General features: G+C 31.4%; 2 protein-coding genes across 2 annotated transcripts in view; both read right to left on the reverse strand.

Moving 5' to 3' along the window:
• Positions 1-8850, reverse strand: part of LOC130891168 (homeobox protein CHOX-CAD) — a 49845-nt gene extending 40995 nt beyond the window's left edge. Inside the window, exon 1 of the mRNA XM_057795765.1 lies at positions 8045-8850. Coding sequence (XP_057651748.1) covers positions 8045-8705 — 661 coding nt within the window. The 5' untranslated portion in view covers positions 8706-8850. The remainder of the gene's footprint in view (positions 1-8044) is intronic.
• Positions 8851-16848: 7998 nt separating this feature from the next.
• LOC130891780 (ATP-dependent DNA helicase PIF1-like) lies at positions 16849-17622 on the reverse strand. Its single transcript, XM_057796742.1, has one exon. It carries the CDS (start codon positions 17620-17622, stop codon positions 16849-16851), a length of 774 nt encoding a protein of 257 aa, XP_057652725.1.
• Between the last annotated feature and the right edge of the window lie 855 nt (positions 17623-18477).

An 18477-nucleotide genomic window follows, 5' to 3' on the forward strand; every position in this document is an offset into this window, starting at 1 on the left:
ATGAATGACAATAACAAAACTAGGTAAAGTAAACAAGAAAAAAGTGGTCAGTGCATCACTGGCAATCAAAATATATATTATAACGGCTGCTACCTTACTTTTGGAGTCTGATGGATAGAAAAGAGCACCCAGACGATGGTGGACCAAGGCTTGGCCAGATAGAATAAAGGGAAACATGAGTTTAGCACGAGAAAACTTAACAAAAATTAATTGAGAATGAATGAAGAAACATTAGAAAAACTCCTAATGAAAATAAAACATAAGATAACTAAGAAATTCTTGGTGAGTAGTATTAAAGAATCGGAAACTCATTTCTCCTCATAATTGTAACGTATACGCAATAAAATTGGCATGAAACCGATAATTTTGAAAGTGCAACTTCAACTGCGCATCAAGAAATATTGCATCTTGCATTGCATTGCACGTTGTCTTGCGTCAAGCCAAGCAGGGAGTGGAGTTGAGAAGTTACACTCCTTATTCACCGGGTTTTGATGAATTAGATTCATTTCTTTTCTTAAGGCCGGTTGACATGATGCAAGACAACGTGCAATGCAATGCAAGACGCAATATTTCTTGATCAAAAGCATTTATTGCACGTTGTCTTAAGTCACGTCAAGCGGCCTTTACATACAGAAAAGTGTGACACATTTAAATGTCCGAATCAATTAAATAAACTCAAGTTTAGTACGTCGTGTTAGTTATTTTATCATAATAGAAAAATATATGAATCAATCTTCTATTAGAAAATAGAAATAGTTAAATAACGAAAGTCGAATGAATTTGAGCAACAGATTTTTTAAAAAGAGATATCAAACGTTAACTGAATACAAATAGAATAATTTGTATTTCAAATTCAACTTCCCGGCACTACAGAAGTTGGTTTACCTATGAATAATCAACGAAAAAAATTACTCAGCCGTTTTATATGTTTAATGTATCAATTAACACATTTAAAAGGTATGTGTACCGACAGATGAAGACAGATAAAAAAACATATATAAGTACACGCGTTATATAGTGGCTCGTATTTCAATTTAGAGGTAAGGATTTTTTTGATTGCATTTTTTATGATATCAAGCAACATTTGTTCTTTTTTTGTTGTTTAATTTAAAAATATATCGAATACGGGCGCATACGGGGGCAGTTCGACAAATATAGAGAAAAATGAATTTCGAGTGTTTACATTTTACGTGGGAAAGCGATGAAATAAACCATGGAAAAGCAGTTTACGGTGTTATTACTCACTAGTTTTCGATAAAACAGCTATTTGATGTTTAGCTTTATTTGTGATTTTGATAAAAATTGAAACAATAACCCAATTTTGATATTGTAGTAAATGTTTTTCAATAATATAACAATAATACAATTTTATATTAATTTAATCATGATTAATGTCGAGTGTTTAGGTAAATATTTTTGTTAAATCGTGTATACTTATACTTATAATGATGTAAATTCTGTCTTTCTCATTCATATTGCATCAATATTGTTTTTCTAAATGAGTTGTTACTTAATGTGTTACGAAATTAATATTATTATATTATTTGTATTAATATGAGTTTGTTATTGAAATTGTGTGAAATGATGTTTTCATTTGATAAATTTGATATTAACGTATCAAAACTATTTGACATTTTAGTACCATAACTAATATTTATGTTAGGAGCAGCACAATAACCATCATATTATAATTTTAGCTATGAATATTATCATACATTAGAATTTTATAGAAAATTTTATATCTTATCTATAATTTCAAGAGAAATAAATTTCTCTCTTCTTTGTTGCATGAGCGTAACATAAACTAAAAATTTGTTTCATTAAGTGATTCCACTAAGGGGAAGTACGGGATCTGATTCACTTGCTTATCTGGTTTTCTTTGTGTGAACTTATTAACACCTGTAGCTGTGGCTCCCATTTGTAAGTAAGTCTACTAAAATTACATTACATCCCAAATTAGCATGACCTTCAATACTGAAGGTTGCTGGTGATCCTCGGACATTTCCACTTTATACTCTGCATTTTGGTCTCTACATCATATAGTTGGTTCCATGACTTCAAATTTGAATGTAACTATACGGCAGCTGTTAACATTAGTGGTACCCATCGTATACAATTTATTCATGTTTAGTTCATCTGTAAATATAATATATATACTACATGATATGAGAGATAACTGTCTTCAACCATCTGTCTAATAGCCACAACTCTATTTTACAACACAAGATCGTGAACTTTCTTAGATATATGGGGGCAGTAGACGGGGCTCCACCTGCATGTTCCTCTATACTACTTATGACACAACCTTCTCAGTGTATGTGATACTATAGGTTCTCCCAATCTTCGTGGATCAAGTCTTTTGTGCGCAATCGCCTAGCGTTGCTCTACACGATCTATTTTGACTTGCCTTTCGATTACGAGCTACGATTACCGTAGACACGCTTCAGCACATTTTTATACAACAGGTTACAATGTTACGTGTTGATAAATAATTCTTTTGATTTATAAATGAGCTTGGGGCGGAGATATTGGCTTAGTTTCAATGCTATAGGGCTGGCTAGTGAAAACATTAAACGTGAATATTAGTAAGTTTATGTATCTATTGCGTGATTTTCGATTGAAGTTTATTTTGTGTGAAGCTCTAGCTTAAGTAATGCTCAATAATTTGAGTTTCATCTTAAGGTACTAAAAGTACTGAGCCCCCAATGTTTTTGTCAAAATTAATTTGTTGTTGAAGCTCTGCAAACAAAAGAAAATGAATAATTTACGCCTAGAAATTGAAAATGTGGTTAATTGTATTGTTGAAAAGAGTATATCGAGAAACTAAATCCAAATACTGAAGTCACTGTCATGAAAAACCTATGAGTAAATAAAAACAATAAATAAAGAAAAAATATTCAAACCAAGGGCGAATCCAGGGTCTTAAGAAAGGGGGGGTCATTAGTATTAGCAGGAGCCCTCCCCCAAAGACGTAGTATTCTAAGCCTTATACCCACAAAATATAAGTTAATTACGTTATTTTTGACAGCATAATGACGATTTTTACGCAATTTTTACTTTAAACCTCAATTCGAGTGAGTCGATTCTCAAGTTTACTAGTTCTTTTCCAGAAATTTGATTCTTTCCACTAGACCAACTCTTAAGTCGTTTACCCATAGAGCCCTAAACTGACTCCCGGTTCTTTTTTCGATTAGTTTGATTTGATTCATATTAATTAGTTTATGTCAGGTTCTTCTACTTCTTAGTCTTGAATTTTCTGAGTATTTTATTTTTGTTTTATTAAGTATTGTTTTGATATTCGAAATATTTGGGGGTATTGGCTCCCTTTATCCACGGTGTAAAATAATTCGTTCTTTTACATATTTCTACTTACACCCTTTTACAAGGAACAAAAAACCAAGTTAAATAATCAGGATTTAGACCCCCATGATTCCCACTAGATCCAAGCTTATACTTCAAAGCATGTTCATAATTAATCTTAATTTCTTGAACGTTCTTGTTTAATGTAGTCCAATAATACCTAATTGATTCATCCTCAAATTTTACAATAAAAAAAAGATGAAATAACTATTGATTGATATCGTTCAAACTTCCAATGAAATTCTATTTTTTTATCTCCTTTTTCTGGATTCGACTTAATTTCGAGATTTTTAAAATTGAATATATGATTTGTTTATATAGTTTTGTATTCGTATATAAAGCATCAATGGATTTTCCATATTTCGGGATGCTTTGTTGCGTTATTACGAGCGTTTTGTCCGTCCTCTGTATATCTGTAGATGTGCCGAAACGAAAGAAATTTTGTGCATTATTAGGAAAAAATTAATCAAAATACAATTTTGAGACAGGTAAAATCTTTACGTTTCGTCCTGTAGCGGTTTTTATCAAAATAGTACTTGGCATTGGCGATTTGGCTTTAGAAAATCGAAAAATGGATGGATTTTAATGATCTTGGTCTCAAAATGTTCCATTTTACGGCGGATTTATAAAAAAAATTAGTAGAAATAGCTGGAATGAAAATTTCTCATAGTTTTACTGTTTTAAATCGTAAAAAAAAACGGTTTTGCAAAATAATCCTTTACAAAAAATTATGGTAATTATACACTTTCGCGGTCACCTGGCTTTTTGGTTAGGTTAGGTTAGGTTGGCTCTAGAAAATCGAAAAATGGATGGATTTTAATGATCTTGGTCTCAAAATGTTCCATTTTACGGCGGATTTATAAAAAAAATTAGTAGAAATAGCTGGAATGAAAATTTCTCATAGTTTTACTGTTTTAAATCGTAAAAAAAACGGTTTTGCAAAATAATCCTTTACAAAAAATTATGGTAATTATACACTTTCGCGGTCACCTGGCTTTTTGGTTAGGTTAGGTTAGGTTGGCTCTAGAAAATCGAAAAATGGATGGATTTTAATGATCTTGGTCTCAAAATGTTCCATTTTACGGCGGATTTATAAAAAAAAAAAACGAAAATTAAAAAAATAAATATTTTTTACAGTTTCATGACACTAAATGCAAAAAAAAATGACTTTCTACATATAATCCTTCGTAACTGTTTCTGACGTCGTGGAATCAAGTTCGTATATTTTTTTTCGCAATTTACATAAAAAAATGAATATTTTGAAAAAAAAGTTTTTCTACTATTTAAGGTTTAAAACTATTAAAAACCGCAAATTCAGCCACTACCCCCGTGTTTTTCATAAATTCGTCGTAAAATGGAACATTTTGAGACCAAAATTATAAAATTTATCTATTTTTCGATTTTTAATGGTCCAAAAACTATTAACATTGAAGAATATAGTACGAAAATATACACAAAAATTGATTGTTTTTCATCGATTTCATTTTAAGCTATAAAAACTGAAAAAATCATTCTTTTTGGATTTTTTTTTAAATTGTTTATTAATTTATGTAGAATACAAAAAAAAATATAAGGACTTTATCTGATAATGAGATAATTTTTTGTAAAGGATTATTTTGCAAAACCGTTTTTCTTACGATTTAAAACAGTAAAACTATGAGAAATTTTCATTCCAGCTATTTCTACTAATTTTTTTTATAAATCCGCCATAAAATGGAACATTTTGAGACCAAGATCATTAAAATCCATCCATTTTTCGATTTTCTAGAGCCAAGAAACCAGGTGACCGTGAAAGTGTATAATTACCCGGACTAAAAGTGCCTATTTTTACTTGCAATTTTGCATTCACTCGGCTGCGCTGCGCTCCAACTGCAAATATTGCTCGTAAAAAAATATGCACTTTTAATCCTTATAATATAATATACTATTTTCATTAAAGATAGGCCGGAAAATAAATAAAAATGAGTCCGGTAAAGGCTTTTATCACAAAAATTTTCTGCCTCGGTCCGACAAAATGATATTCTCTGACCTAAAAATAAACCGGAAAGTTCTAATTTCTAGCCCGTTTTAAAAAAACTGCTGATTACTTTTGTTTTTATGTAAAATATATACAGAAATATAGCAGCGATAACTTTATGAGAAGATACCACTTTGTACTAAATAAAGTAAGACAATAATTATGAAATTAATTATTCTAATTCTTTATAAAAATGATAGGTATTTGTACTAGGAGAGATTATCAGAATGAATGGTTAAAACATTAGATTATTCTTGAAACCGGTCTTTTTTTATCACATAAACTGTTTTATATGGGAAAATGAATATTAAATTGAAAAATTTTCATGTTTTTATCAATGGTTAACAAGCAGTGATAAATACTACTGAAATTATTATTTTTTAATGATATTTCATTATTGACATGTAAGTTATTATCAAAAAAGAATCTTTTTATAATTTTATTGTACATTTAAATGAAAAATATATTAATTTTTTTAACAAATCTACCTATCGAGATATTCTCTATCTACATGAACTAAAATAATTAGTACGATTAAAATCGCGAGATGTTTTTCATTGTTTTCCTCTTCAAATTAACAGCTACTATCATATAGACCAAAACACGCCTTTGATTATATTTTTTTGTTTATTGCTCTAATTTCATAGTAAAGATTTGTTTGTATTTAATTTCTTCCCAAGTGCGTTTGGTTTTTATTATTTTCTCAAGAAGCTTTTGCTAATTATACCTACCTACTATTGTAGATAAAGGTAAACAAGTTTTTTCTATAAAACAGCCCAATAAAAACATACCTAATATATATCATGCTGTTAATACGATTATTATCGTATTTACATATGAAAATGATTTTTACTTCATATATTTCGTATATTTTGTATTTCTTTAATGAAGAACAGATTTTAGTTTGTTTCAAAAACGTTGAAATAATCCAAATTTTCAATTATTTATACATAAAATATCCAAATTATTCAAGTTTAATAGGTATATAAGTAGTACAGCATGTACAGCGATCGGCAACTTCGTGCGAATCATCCAAAAAAAGATATTAAACAAAAATTATTACTATCAAATAAAAATTCTGTATAAAGGTATATAATACTTAATGATTATTTTGTGTAGTAAGTAGACGAATATTATATTTCTTTAATAGTAGGTAACAGATAGTGAGTTGAAAAGAAAAGTTTTTTCGTCAATGTTTTTATTTGCATTTGGTATGTCTTCTTATTTTGTGTCATATACCAAAACTCAACTGTCAACTATGTTGCCATATTCCTCAACATTTGCATGTACGTCGATAATTTCTCATTTGCTGTTGTTGCAGGTTTTTGGTCTACACGTTTTTTTATACATGAGAAATAAAAACAATTGATGTTGTTACCGGTGGTCGCGTTCGCCAAGCTTAGTTCACTTTTCGGGAAAGTTTTAGAGTGATTCAAAAAATGTGTCCCAATTACGCGATCAGCAACGATGTCATTACAATATTTAGATCTATTTTGAATACGTTAGTATTTTCTATAAATAATTTATATTAATTTTCTTCAGAATGTCTCTTCATGGCGAAAATTCATTTTTACTATCCTTAGATTGTACAGGTTGTCCCTGTAAAGGTTACGGATTGTTAACCATTGAGCATGAGCCACCCCTGGCCTTCAGATAGTAGTGTAGAATTATTTATTCCATCAAACACACTAGGTACATTGACATACGTCATTATCCATTGAAAAATGTTAAAAGTATAATACAAAAAATATACTTAAATATAAGTTCTGAGGTCGGAACTTTAATTGACTATAAAATTATTTTCACGTCATCCACTTACTCCCGAATTTTTTGGATCAAGTCCCGGAACACCCTGTAGAGAAATATAAGGGCAGTTGCATTTAAAAAATGCTTAATTACAAGTGATTGATGCTTAAAGTAGGTACGTACTTTAAGAGGTGATTACTGGTCAGAAAAATATCAAAATAATCATCCAATTATTTTGTTTCAGTTAAATGGGAAAAAATATTTATGTGAAAAATTAAACTGGCCATAAAATTTGTTCATTCTTCGCAGAGACGTCTTAATGCATAGGTCCAGGAGACCCAGGCTGTGAGAGCCCCCTTAAGGACCACGTAAAAGCGAAAAAAAATTGTGAAATGAATTTTTTTATAAAATATATAAGAGGGTTACTAGGAAAGAAACTTGCAAATGCTGAAAAATACCTCTCTCCGGTACAATTATGCATAAATAGATCCAAAAACATATTTCGATTTTAGATGATTTGGAGGTAAGACATTATTAGTTGATATAAATCAACAAATCAATCCCAAAATTTTCGTGCCTAGTCTCTAATATAATCTTTGAATTGCAAACATTTAGATGTCAAACAATTTTTGGATAAATCATCCCTATAAATATTAGAAATATCACAGTATTCTATATCAATATGAATCTTAACATAGATTAGAAAGAAAGTACTTCTTCTTTACGTGAAACTACATAACTTAATGAAGCTGGACTAATTTCTTCCAAAAGATTATATAATATTGTATAATGAGAACCTTTTTTTTTTAGAAAAAGGCCCAACTCTATGTTAGGCTTGGGAGCCCCTGGTCTTGAAAGATTTATGGGACGTTATTAAGAACTGTTTGAACAATTTTTAAGCATTCTAAAATTAGTACTCACCAGGATTTGGTTGCGATTGGTAGGAAGGTTTTTTGATCCACTCGTAAGGACTTCTAGCAGGTTGCGGTCTGCTTTGATAGTTTTGATTCATATTCAACGATAGTTGTGCTTGCAGATTAGGAGCTATCTGTCCATTTAGATTTGGGGGTAAATGCCCGTGCAAATTTGAGGATATATGCATATTAGGAGATACATTTCCTTGCATATTAGGAGAAACTTGTCCGGTCATAATCGGAGATACATTTCCAGTCATATTTGGAGATACATTTCCTGGCATGTTAGGCGAAGTGTGTCCATTCATATTCGGAGATACATTTCCAGTTATATTCGGTGATAAATGTCCGCTATGTCCACTGGGACTAGGTAAAGAGCTAGCCGATGTGGAAGGCGACGGTATTTGATGTTCGGGAATCAACGGATGTTGTTGATGTTGCGGGTATTGCAACGCATTAAAATCTGCAAATTCGTGTTGAAACATTTGTTGATACCCGGCATGAGGATGCCATAATGGTTGTTCTTCGCAAAAACTAGTCAGTTGCGCCGGTTGGCGGAGACCAGTCGCGGCATACCACGAATGCATAGACGTATTGGGTTGGAAATGTCCAACACTATTTATTTGTTGTTGATGGTACATTGGTTGTGGATAGTAATAATTCACCATACTAAATATAGGTAAAGCACACCTATATCCCTTAAAATTGTCACAAAGTCACTAAAATAACAAACACTCAAAACATCACTATTTCAAATAAGTTTTACCGAGTAGTTATCAGTACGATTGCAACTTACCGAATAACCAACCGAGTTACCTATTTTGAATGATAAACAATAAATAAGTTGACAACAAGATAGGAGGAGCTAAGGGGTCGTAACGCGCCAATGAAACCGTCCCTTGCGGATCATGGCTGCAAAGTTCGAGCGCTACCAATCACAACGGCGAACGCAGTCAACCTGGTATATTAAGCAATATTCAATTGGGAGGTCTTAATTTAGACGCCTACATTAGGTGGTTTTACGTTTTTTTGTTATTCTAATATATTTACTATTGACTATTGTTATGTAAATTTCGTGAAGCTTTAAAAATATTTGAATATGTGGGTGAGGGTAGGATAATTTATTATACTAGAACGTAGTTTTAAGGATATAAAGGAGGAATAAATAAATTTTATTTTCACCTATATTTTCTTTATTCAATTTATTTGCTGATATAATGAAAATATTCAAATGATGTATAAAAATACTTGATCGATGACAAAAAATTCTTTTACCAATCGAATATAAGGTAATTTTATACTTTTTTGGCTCTAGAAAATCGAGGAATCATCTTATTTCCATGATTTTATTTAAATCTTTGTTTTTACGGCGGATTCACGAAAAAAAATTATGTGAATAAAAAAAATGAAAACATATATTAATTTTAGGACTTTAGAAGGTCATGGTTATTCACGTATAAGTAATTGTTGATAACTTTCTTCCAAATAATCAAATGAAGTTACATTTTTTATATGATCTACACAAAAAATGAATAAATTGAAAAATAATTTATACAAAAATGTTTTTACATTTAAAAATAATAACAATTTCTCTTAAAATTGAACTTTTTTTCACATACATATAATCTTTTGTACCTTTTTTATCAAGTAATCATTAAAGTTATATGAACAAAAACATTCTTAAAATCACTTATTGTATTCAAGTGTAAGTACAATATTAATAATTTTTTCTCTTTTGAAACTGTATAAAATAGCAGAAATTGAAAAAAAAAAACGTTAAAAAGCTTAATTTTGGCTCTAGTGGTTCATAAAACTCATTTTACATGCTATATCTACGGGACTTCGAAAAATTGGTAATTTTATACTTTCGTCGTCCCCTCGTTTTTTGGCCCAAGAAAATCGAAAAAATTGGTTCATGAAAATGCACTCATTCACGTATAATTGATGATAACTTCCTTCCAAATAATCAAATGAAGAATTTTTTTTCATGATCTTCACAAAAAAATGAGCAAATTGAAAAAGAATTTATACAAAAATGTTTTTACAATTAAAAATAATAACAATTTCTCTAAAAATTGACCTTTTCTCACATATATCGTTTGTACCTCTTTTATCAAGTAGTAATTGAAGTTATATGAACAAAAACATTTTTAAAATAACTTATTGTAATCAAGTGTACAATATTAAAAGTTAAATTTGAAAAATTGAAAATTTTAATCATTTAAAAATTGGTATCTTACCAAGGTTGATTGTTAGAGATAAAAAATGAATAGACAAACTTTTTTTGTTCTCAAAATGCTCTTTCTTTTGTGTAAATTAACAAAAAAAGGATATGAACTGCGTTTGATGCTTTGTAAAAAAGTTATGAACGATTATATGCGAACAAGTGCATTCATGATCACATTTAAACTCATAAAACTTTCTGAAATCTCTAGGTGAGATATTTCCCATATTTGTTTTCATAAATCTGTCAAAAAACGGAGATTTTAAAAAAATTGCTGAACTTCCGAAAAACGAAAATGAAATTTTACAGATAACGATGATATTTTTGAAATTCCGGCGACCTCACAAGGTCGAAACTGGCGGTCATTTCGTGGGCAGATTAGTAGGAGCAGAAATTTCTGCCATTTTGCTCGTGGATTCAATTAGTGGTAAATAAAACATTGCAAGTTTAAAACATTTTTTGTGGTTTGGTTTTTTGAGATAAAATTAAAAAGAAAGTCCAAGAATCGAGGGGTCAAATGGGGTACTCTACCACACAAGTGAAGGCCAGCCCCGTAGTTGGGTGGAAAGAAACTACAAAAACAGTACCTACTTGCGTATTCCAAAAGGTAACAAAAATTAAGAAATCCGTTTCAACTGGTTAGGTCAGGTTAGGTTAAGTTATATTAGGTGCGTTTACTATCGTATTTCTATTTTACTTTCCTTTTTCGTGGCACGAATAGGCTTTTTTTGACCGAATTTTTAATTCACGTTTTCCGCGCCTGTGCACGATCCATCCCAGGTATATTTTCTTAGTCCTTATTCCATTGTGACCATTCCCTATCATTTTTACCTTCCAATTCTTCTTGGCGTTTTTCGGAAGTACTGTATCTGTATAAATAGATTCCGCTGGAGGATATTGCGATTTTGTGGTGATATACAGCATGAGGATAAGTAATTGTCATTGCAAATGTCCAATAACATTGATTTCTTGTGATGGTTACTTATTAAGGGGGTCCACGTTTGATATTCGATGTTATCTCTTTTATATGCAACATATGTTTTTTATTTGCTATCATATAATGGCTGTTTGTCATCGCAAAGGTATCTATATAATGAATATATTCATATTTACTTTTCTTCCTTTTTTTATAAAATATAATCTATTTATATTCCTATTATGAACTTTCAAATAAATATTTCACGATTTTGTTACTTGTTTTATTCATGTAAGAATCTTAGTGTATATAATTAAAGTCGAAGATCGGTCTGAAAATTTAAAATTTATTTAAATATTTTGAAGATAGCTTCAATATTTCTTTATAATCTCTACAATTTATTTCAACCCCTTTCGAGTATTGTTCAGAATTGATTCCAAAGTTTCTAATCCTTCGGGGAATTCGGGTCAAACCAATAAAGAAATTTTCGGCAGGGCAAAGGTGTTTTATGAGGGCATGTCAAAGGTATTTTAAATGTTTAAAATTTGTTTGAAAGGGTAGAACTTTTATAATGTTAAAAATATTTTTCTAGGAATTTAGTAGGTAGATAAATTTAGTGAAAAAATTAGGTTATTGTAAATAATCGGTAGACTTAGGTATAGACGATTAGCTTTGGAATTTACTTACAGTAGTGTATATGTTACAGGAAAAGTGGATTCTCCAGTAAGAGTTGATTCTAGGTAAAGTCGACTTTTAGTGGACTTTTTAGTAAAAGTTGATTAAAAGGGAAAAGTGATAAATTTTGAACAACATTTACTAGACAGAGTTGACTAGACCTAGGGAAAATATACTCTTACTGCCTTGAGTTAGTAAAAGTTGACTTTTTGCAAGGGGAAAACCGATTTGGCCTTGGTAAAGTCGACAAATTACTGATATATTAAGGAAAAGTTGATTAAATGGAAACAGTGATATTTGAATCAGCAAGAAAGTCAGAGTTGACTATATCTAATTCTATATCTATATTCTTACTACCTTGAATTAGTGAAAGTTGACTTTCCATAAGGAAAAACAGTCTCCTAATAAATAATGGACAATGTTTATTATTTATTACAACAAGGTAAAGATTTGTGACATATTGAGTTGCAGAGTACATCTTTCTTTTTACACATGCACCTATTAGATATGCAAGGTGTGAGATAGATGTGGCAAGAACATTTGAAAAATCCTTGCCATTTCCAAGCGATTGTGAAGTTGAACAGCAATAATTTTATCCATAAGGACTTCATTTTCATTAATAATGTTTGTGGGACATTTACTGAATGGAGACCTGAAAAATATAAAAATTTAATATTGGGGACCGGGAGAGAAAGGAGAATCAGAGAGAAAGAGAGAGAAGTTACCTTGAAAAAAGCTGCTTCAGAATTCCATTTCTTGTTCCGATATGATAGAATCCATAATCGTCGACCTCCAGTATCATGCCAAGGATATATCGAGCATCTCCTCTTCCGCGGTCAACATCTGGGACAGGAATGCGGACTGATGTTCCTTTTGCTAGTGGCCGATGAATCTGATCGGAGCTTTTTTTCATGCGTTTAGCATGCTCTTCTAAACAGTGAAACGCTTCATTTCGATGGACTCTGTAGACTTGTCCAGGTCAGTGAGGATATAATTACCATCATCCACGAGCCAGTTTTCACCACTTGATAAATTTTGGTTTGGTCCAATGATATTAGTATTTCCATTCCCGTTACATTCTGTTTCGTTTTCTTGTTGTTGGTGCTCCTGTATTTGATTAAAAGCACATTGAAGATCCTCTTCTGTTTCTAAATTTGTCAATATCTCAGTAGGTAGTTTTTAAGTGGATAAGCCATGAATCGGGGGGCAACCGAACATTGCCTCATACGGAGACGTTTTTATCCCACTATGCAATGCAGTGTTTTTCATAAGTTGAATAAACTTTAAGCCTTCACTCCATTTTGATGTTTTATGGTCTTGCATCCAGGTGGCTATCATATTCTCTATGTCTTGGTTGGCTCCCTCAATACTACCTTGACTTTGACTATGTCACGATTTGCCATGCACCATTTTGAAGTTTGGTCATATAGTAACCAGATTCTCAATAATTTTATTAACGAATTCTCTGCAAATTGTCAAATTGTAAAATATAAGGAGCGCTTAACAAAGTAAAAATATCAATGATGTTTTCACATACTTCGTTTGCAGTCTTCAGATTTCAGTGGCCTTAGTACAACAAACTTTGTTAAATGATCCTGGTACACCATTATAAATTTAAAATCTCTATCGGGTTGCGACTGGAAATCAATCAAATCAATTCATTTCCTTGAATAACAAAGGCTTTACAACCAGTCCTTTCTTCTTATGGTTCAATTTTTGAATACAAGGTTCGCACAAGCTTAAAAATAGTAAAATGTCACATTTTGGAATTTTCCTTTCAATTGCTTAAGCATGCGATCTCTTCCTCCATGTCCAGTGGATATGTGCGCTTCGTTTAGAACTCCAAACAGCTCTTCATCAAAAACATAATACTTTATGTTTTCTGGGTCTGTGACAGGGTGAATTAGTTTTGTAATACCGCTTACTTCAATAATAACATATTGCCTTGAAAATCTAAGATCATTGCTTTCTTTTTTACTCGAAGTTTTTAGACTTCTGACTGTCTGACTGTCTAGCTGTCGTATTTCAATTTGGACAACGTCAGTTCCTTGGAGTCTGGCATAATTATTACACTCTGAAAGTGATAATTATTAAAATTTAAAGACACACTGAAATTAATAGTAGTCCGAAGTGAAAAAGCTTTTATATTGAATTAATTGCAAGACTAGCAAGGCATCAATTTTTAAAAACATATCATGGAAACAGAAACAGTGAGTGATCAGGAAAAAATGATTAAAAATGAAATATTATCCTTAAATGGATCATTCGATACTTGGGATGCATTTCAAACTTGAACAAATAAAACTCCAGGAATCTATAGATAACAAAATATCACTTTTCCGGTTTATCTTTGCCTTGAGCGGCATCTAAACTGCGAATGAAAGAAAAACAGATTCCGCGTCGGTTTTTGGCTGTCCAATTAGCCTAAGATCGTTCAAATTCGGAGAATCACGACACATACATTAGGTAGATAACTTTACAACTTTAAACTACTTCGTTTACTTGGCTATTAATGAAGTTTTATAAAACTGCAACTAATTATTGAAATGTAAACACTTACTGAATCCTTGGTCGCTGTTGTTAATAGCATCAAATAGACACGTGAACGGGAAGACAGTAAACAACTAGAGCTGGAATAAACATAAACAAAACAAATATGAGAAGTTCAACATCTCGGAATATACTTTTACTAAACCACAGTAGGTATAGTTAACTCTTCCTAGGTTGATCTGTTTATTCTTATCCAATTTTTACTGAAACTTTTAGTAAGAGTTAACTCTTCCTAGGCAGAGTCAACTCTTCCTAACAATTTACTTTTCCTGTAACATATATAATAACAATTGTATTAAGCTGCTTTGAATTATTTGATAGAATGATTTTAATAGGAAAAATAACCAGTTTACACATCACTTTATAGACCCTTCATAAGAGTTGCCTGGAAAGTTTACGAATTATTAAAGAAACAAGACAGTTTTTTTGCTACAATAATTTTTATTTTTTATTATAGTTTCTTGCTTCAACATTTTCATCCCTTTCAAATAAGGGCTTCTATCTTTCTTCTCAAATAGATGTTAACCAGATGAAAATCTCACTCCTGCAAATGAAACTATAAGGTTAAGAAACGAGAAAAAGTCTTTGGCGGCAATATCTCCTGCATATGGTGGATGGTCAGACGCAATTCTTTTCCTTCGAAAGGAAAGCGGTCGCTTTTATACGATTTTTCCTTCTACCTCACTCCCAAAATACTCTTCTGTTATAATTTTACTTTATTGGATATAGTCGATTAACTTAATTCTACGAGTAAAGTAAAAAACGGTCGTCATCACTTTTTCGCAATCTACTACTTTGACTTTTTTCATTTCAGAATCTTTTTGCTTAAGCCGTGGTCAAATTTAATAAACGCGACACCCATCGCGCGGATAGCTTTCCAACCCATAATTATTCAATTAATTTATGATAAATGCATTCTTTTGATATGCCGTTAGCCTTTAATGATACCTGGTTGTCGCAATTTTTGGTCGTTTCGAACGCTCGTCCTCAGTCAAGCCGATATTAACTTTCAGAAACAAATTTTCAATAACAACTCCATACTCAATTTTTCCCATTTTGAAAAAATCGTAATAAGAATTCACGATTCCAATGGCAAATATATTTTCCAAATTATATTAATAAGCGCCAACATCGTCAGTTAGAGGTCGGAAACTTTTTAGACAACCCTCGTATAGTTGCAGTGCAAATAGAAGCTTGTATACTAGTGTGATGGTATTTTTTACAGTTACATAAATTTGATATATGTTAAAAAAAGAAATATATTTCTTAAATCTATGAAACTTTCTTACATGTGATCAAATTTTCTAATCGTGAGAAATTGTTATATATAATGTGAGTTGAGATTTCCATTTCTATTTGAATAGTCTTAGTAACAAGCAGAATGCTTAGTTTTGTAATAATAGGCGATAAAAAACGGTACTCAACCATAGATACTGTGAAATGAAAGTACAATTGAATCCTGTATATGAGAACTTTGCTAAATGTAGGTACATATATATTTCCATAGTACGATTCGCAGCATAATTTTCAAGTTGGAAAAACCAATTATTATAGACTTTTGAAACAATGAAAGGAAGGAAGTATGTAGCACCTAAAACGTTAGCAGGGAGAAAACCTATTCAAATAGAGCGGGATATGAAACAACTGATCCGAAGAAAAGTGCATTCATTTTATTCACAAAAAAAGTATAACTACATTGGATAGGTATATCTACTTTTAGTATACATTCATAACAACGAAACTTTACAAAACATTATAAAGATGCTATTACCTAATTGTTGGAGAAGAAATTAATTGAAAATATTAGAAAATTATAATAATAACAAGAGATGACAATAGTTCTGTTTAGATAAATCATTAAAGAATGGAAAGCATTTTCTAAAAAAAGTTGACAAGATAAAATGGTTTCATAAGCCACTTGGCATTTATAGAAGGTTTTCAAAAAGTTCTCAACAATTGGGGCTTGTTTCTTTCAACTTTATGAAAGAATATTGGTTTAAAAGCTTTCAAGATTTCAAGATTGTGCAGAAATTGAAATAAAATAATAATTAAAAAAAAACAAAAACCCGCCTGCATGGATAACTACTATTAAAAATCAACTGAAAATACTGAAACAAGATAAAAATTCAATGATAAGGTATTTTAAAAAACTAATGATTAGGTACTTAAAACCATAAACCATAATAATTTATCTTAGCATTCAATTTCATACCTCCGACTGCAATTCTGCTTATAATGTTGCAAAAAAGTGTACAATATGCGGGTAAATTGGTTTGGTAGTGTTTCAATTTATGTTTCTGGTTTTAAGTAGCTAATCATTAGTTTTTTAAAATAACTTATCATTGAATTTTCATCTTGTTTCAGTATTTTCAGTTGATTTTTAATAGTAGTTATCCATGCAGGCGGGTTTTTGTTTTTTTTTAATTATTATTTTATTTATGTCTTTTTAGTTAAGATTACGTAACCGGATTAATTCCTTAAATGAGTTTATGTCATGTGGTTGATTAAGCAATTTGTTAGGGTCAAGAGAACTAATAGCAAGTCCGGAGACAGTCTTCACTCTGCTCAAAGCAACGTAAGCTTGACCATTTGCAAATAATTTTCTACTTAAATCTACAACTGCTCGGTCTAAAGTTGTGCCCTGTAATGTATGTACCGTCACTGCCCAGCATAAAATTAAGGGAAGCATTCGTCGCTCGATCTTGTCTTTACCACGTAAAGCATCAAATTCTGTAGCACATGGCTCTATCCGGAATCCAATACCAGGTCGGTTCCCTGTTATATTTGGGTCATCGAACTCCACAAATACTGCTTGTGGCAGTTCTCCCGGCTCCAACTGCTCTCTGCGTAGTGCTGGCCAATCTATTCGTCGGATAACACCTATAGCACCGTTAACCAGCCCATGGTTAACATTGATATTCCGTCTTAGCATGGCTCGAGAGCCTACACCTAATTTGAGTTGGTTTGGTATACCACCTGTTTCATTGGGATCTTCAGGTAAGTATTCCTCTCGTGGTTTTTGACCATATGTTTTAGGATCCAATAAGATGTCTACAGAATTAACGGTGTATACTTTTGTGAGCTTTTCTAACTTTTCTGTCATAGTCGCGCTATATGCATCAAACAGTCTAATTGTTGGGAAAATTCTGACAGCTTCTCCATCGTCAAATGGCCCTATCAAAGGTACTCTGCGGTTTTCTATGATAGATAACTGCTGCATTGTAAGTTCTCCAACGCGAAGACTGTTCCTGGCAGTCGGGTAATAAAATAAATATCGTATGGGTCGCTAAATCGTTAAATAAGCTGAAGCACAAATTGATATTGAATATCTCTTAATTTTTTTGTACTTTGAATAAGCCTATTTGTAATTTTATAAGTTCTCAATACAAATTAGCAAAAACGTTTACGAATATAGACCTCAATGGAATAACAGAACTGGGTATTTAGTAGCGACAAAAGATAGCAAAATGGTACCGAATATTGTATAAGAAGAAATAGGTAAAATTATCACGGTAGTTGCTTGTTGGTTGCGTAGGAACTGCCCTTCTCACTGCATACGTGCTCAAGAGAAATGACAGAAAAGCAGAATACGATATATTACCTGAGATAAAAATATTTTGTTCGAATTTGCTGAAGAACATAACATAATTTGATGTGTCTACCTATTCACACAACACACTATCTGCAACCTCAAAACAAAGCGTTTTCAAATAATTGAAGACATTTTTTATGATAATGCAGCTCAATAGAAAAATATCTATTATGTGAAATCTAATAATACATTATCTGGATTCAAGGTATTAAAGATTTTACCATTCAATCTTACAGAAAATCTAGAATAAGCTTATCTCAATAAAAAGAGAAACAAATTAGGAAGGAATAGTGACCCTCCGTTACCTAGTTGTATCACAAACAAATATAGTCAAGATCAGTCATCAACTTCAGCAGGTTTGAAAAGTAATTCGCTGAAAAATACGCTCTTTAGTAATAGTTCGCCGATGGTTATCACTAACAAAAATCATCACGATCAAGCGATTACTTCTCTACCTTCGTGAAATAATTCCCAGCATATACA

The sequence above is a fragment of the Diorhabda carinulata genome, chromosome 3, assembly GCF_026250575.1.
Source record: "Diorhabda carinulata isolate Delta chromosome 3, icDioCari1.1, whole genome shotgun sequence".
Classification (NCBI taxonomy): Eukaryota; Metazoa; Arthropoda; class Insecta; order Coleoptera; family Chrysomelidae; genus Diorhabda; species Diorhabda carinulata.

Coding starts and splice junctions, on each gene's coding strand:
- LOC130891780 (XM_057796742.1), bottom strand. CDS start 17,622: ATGCAGCAGTTATCTATCATAGAAAACCGCAGAGTACCTTTGATAGGG.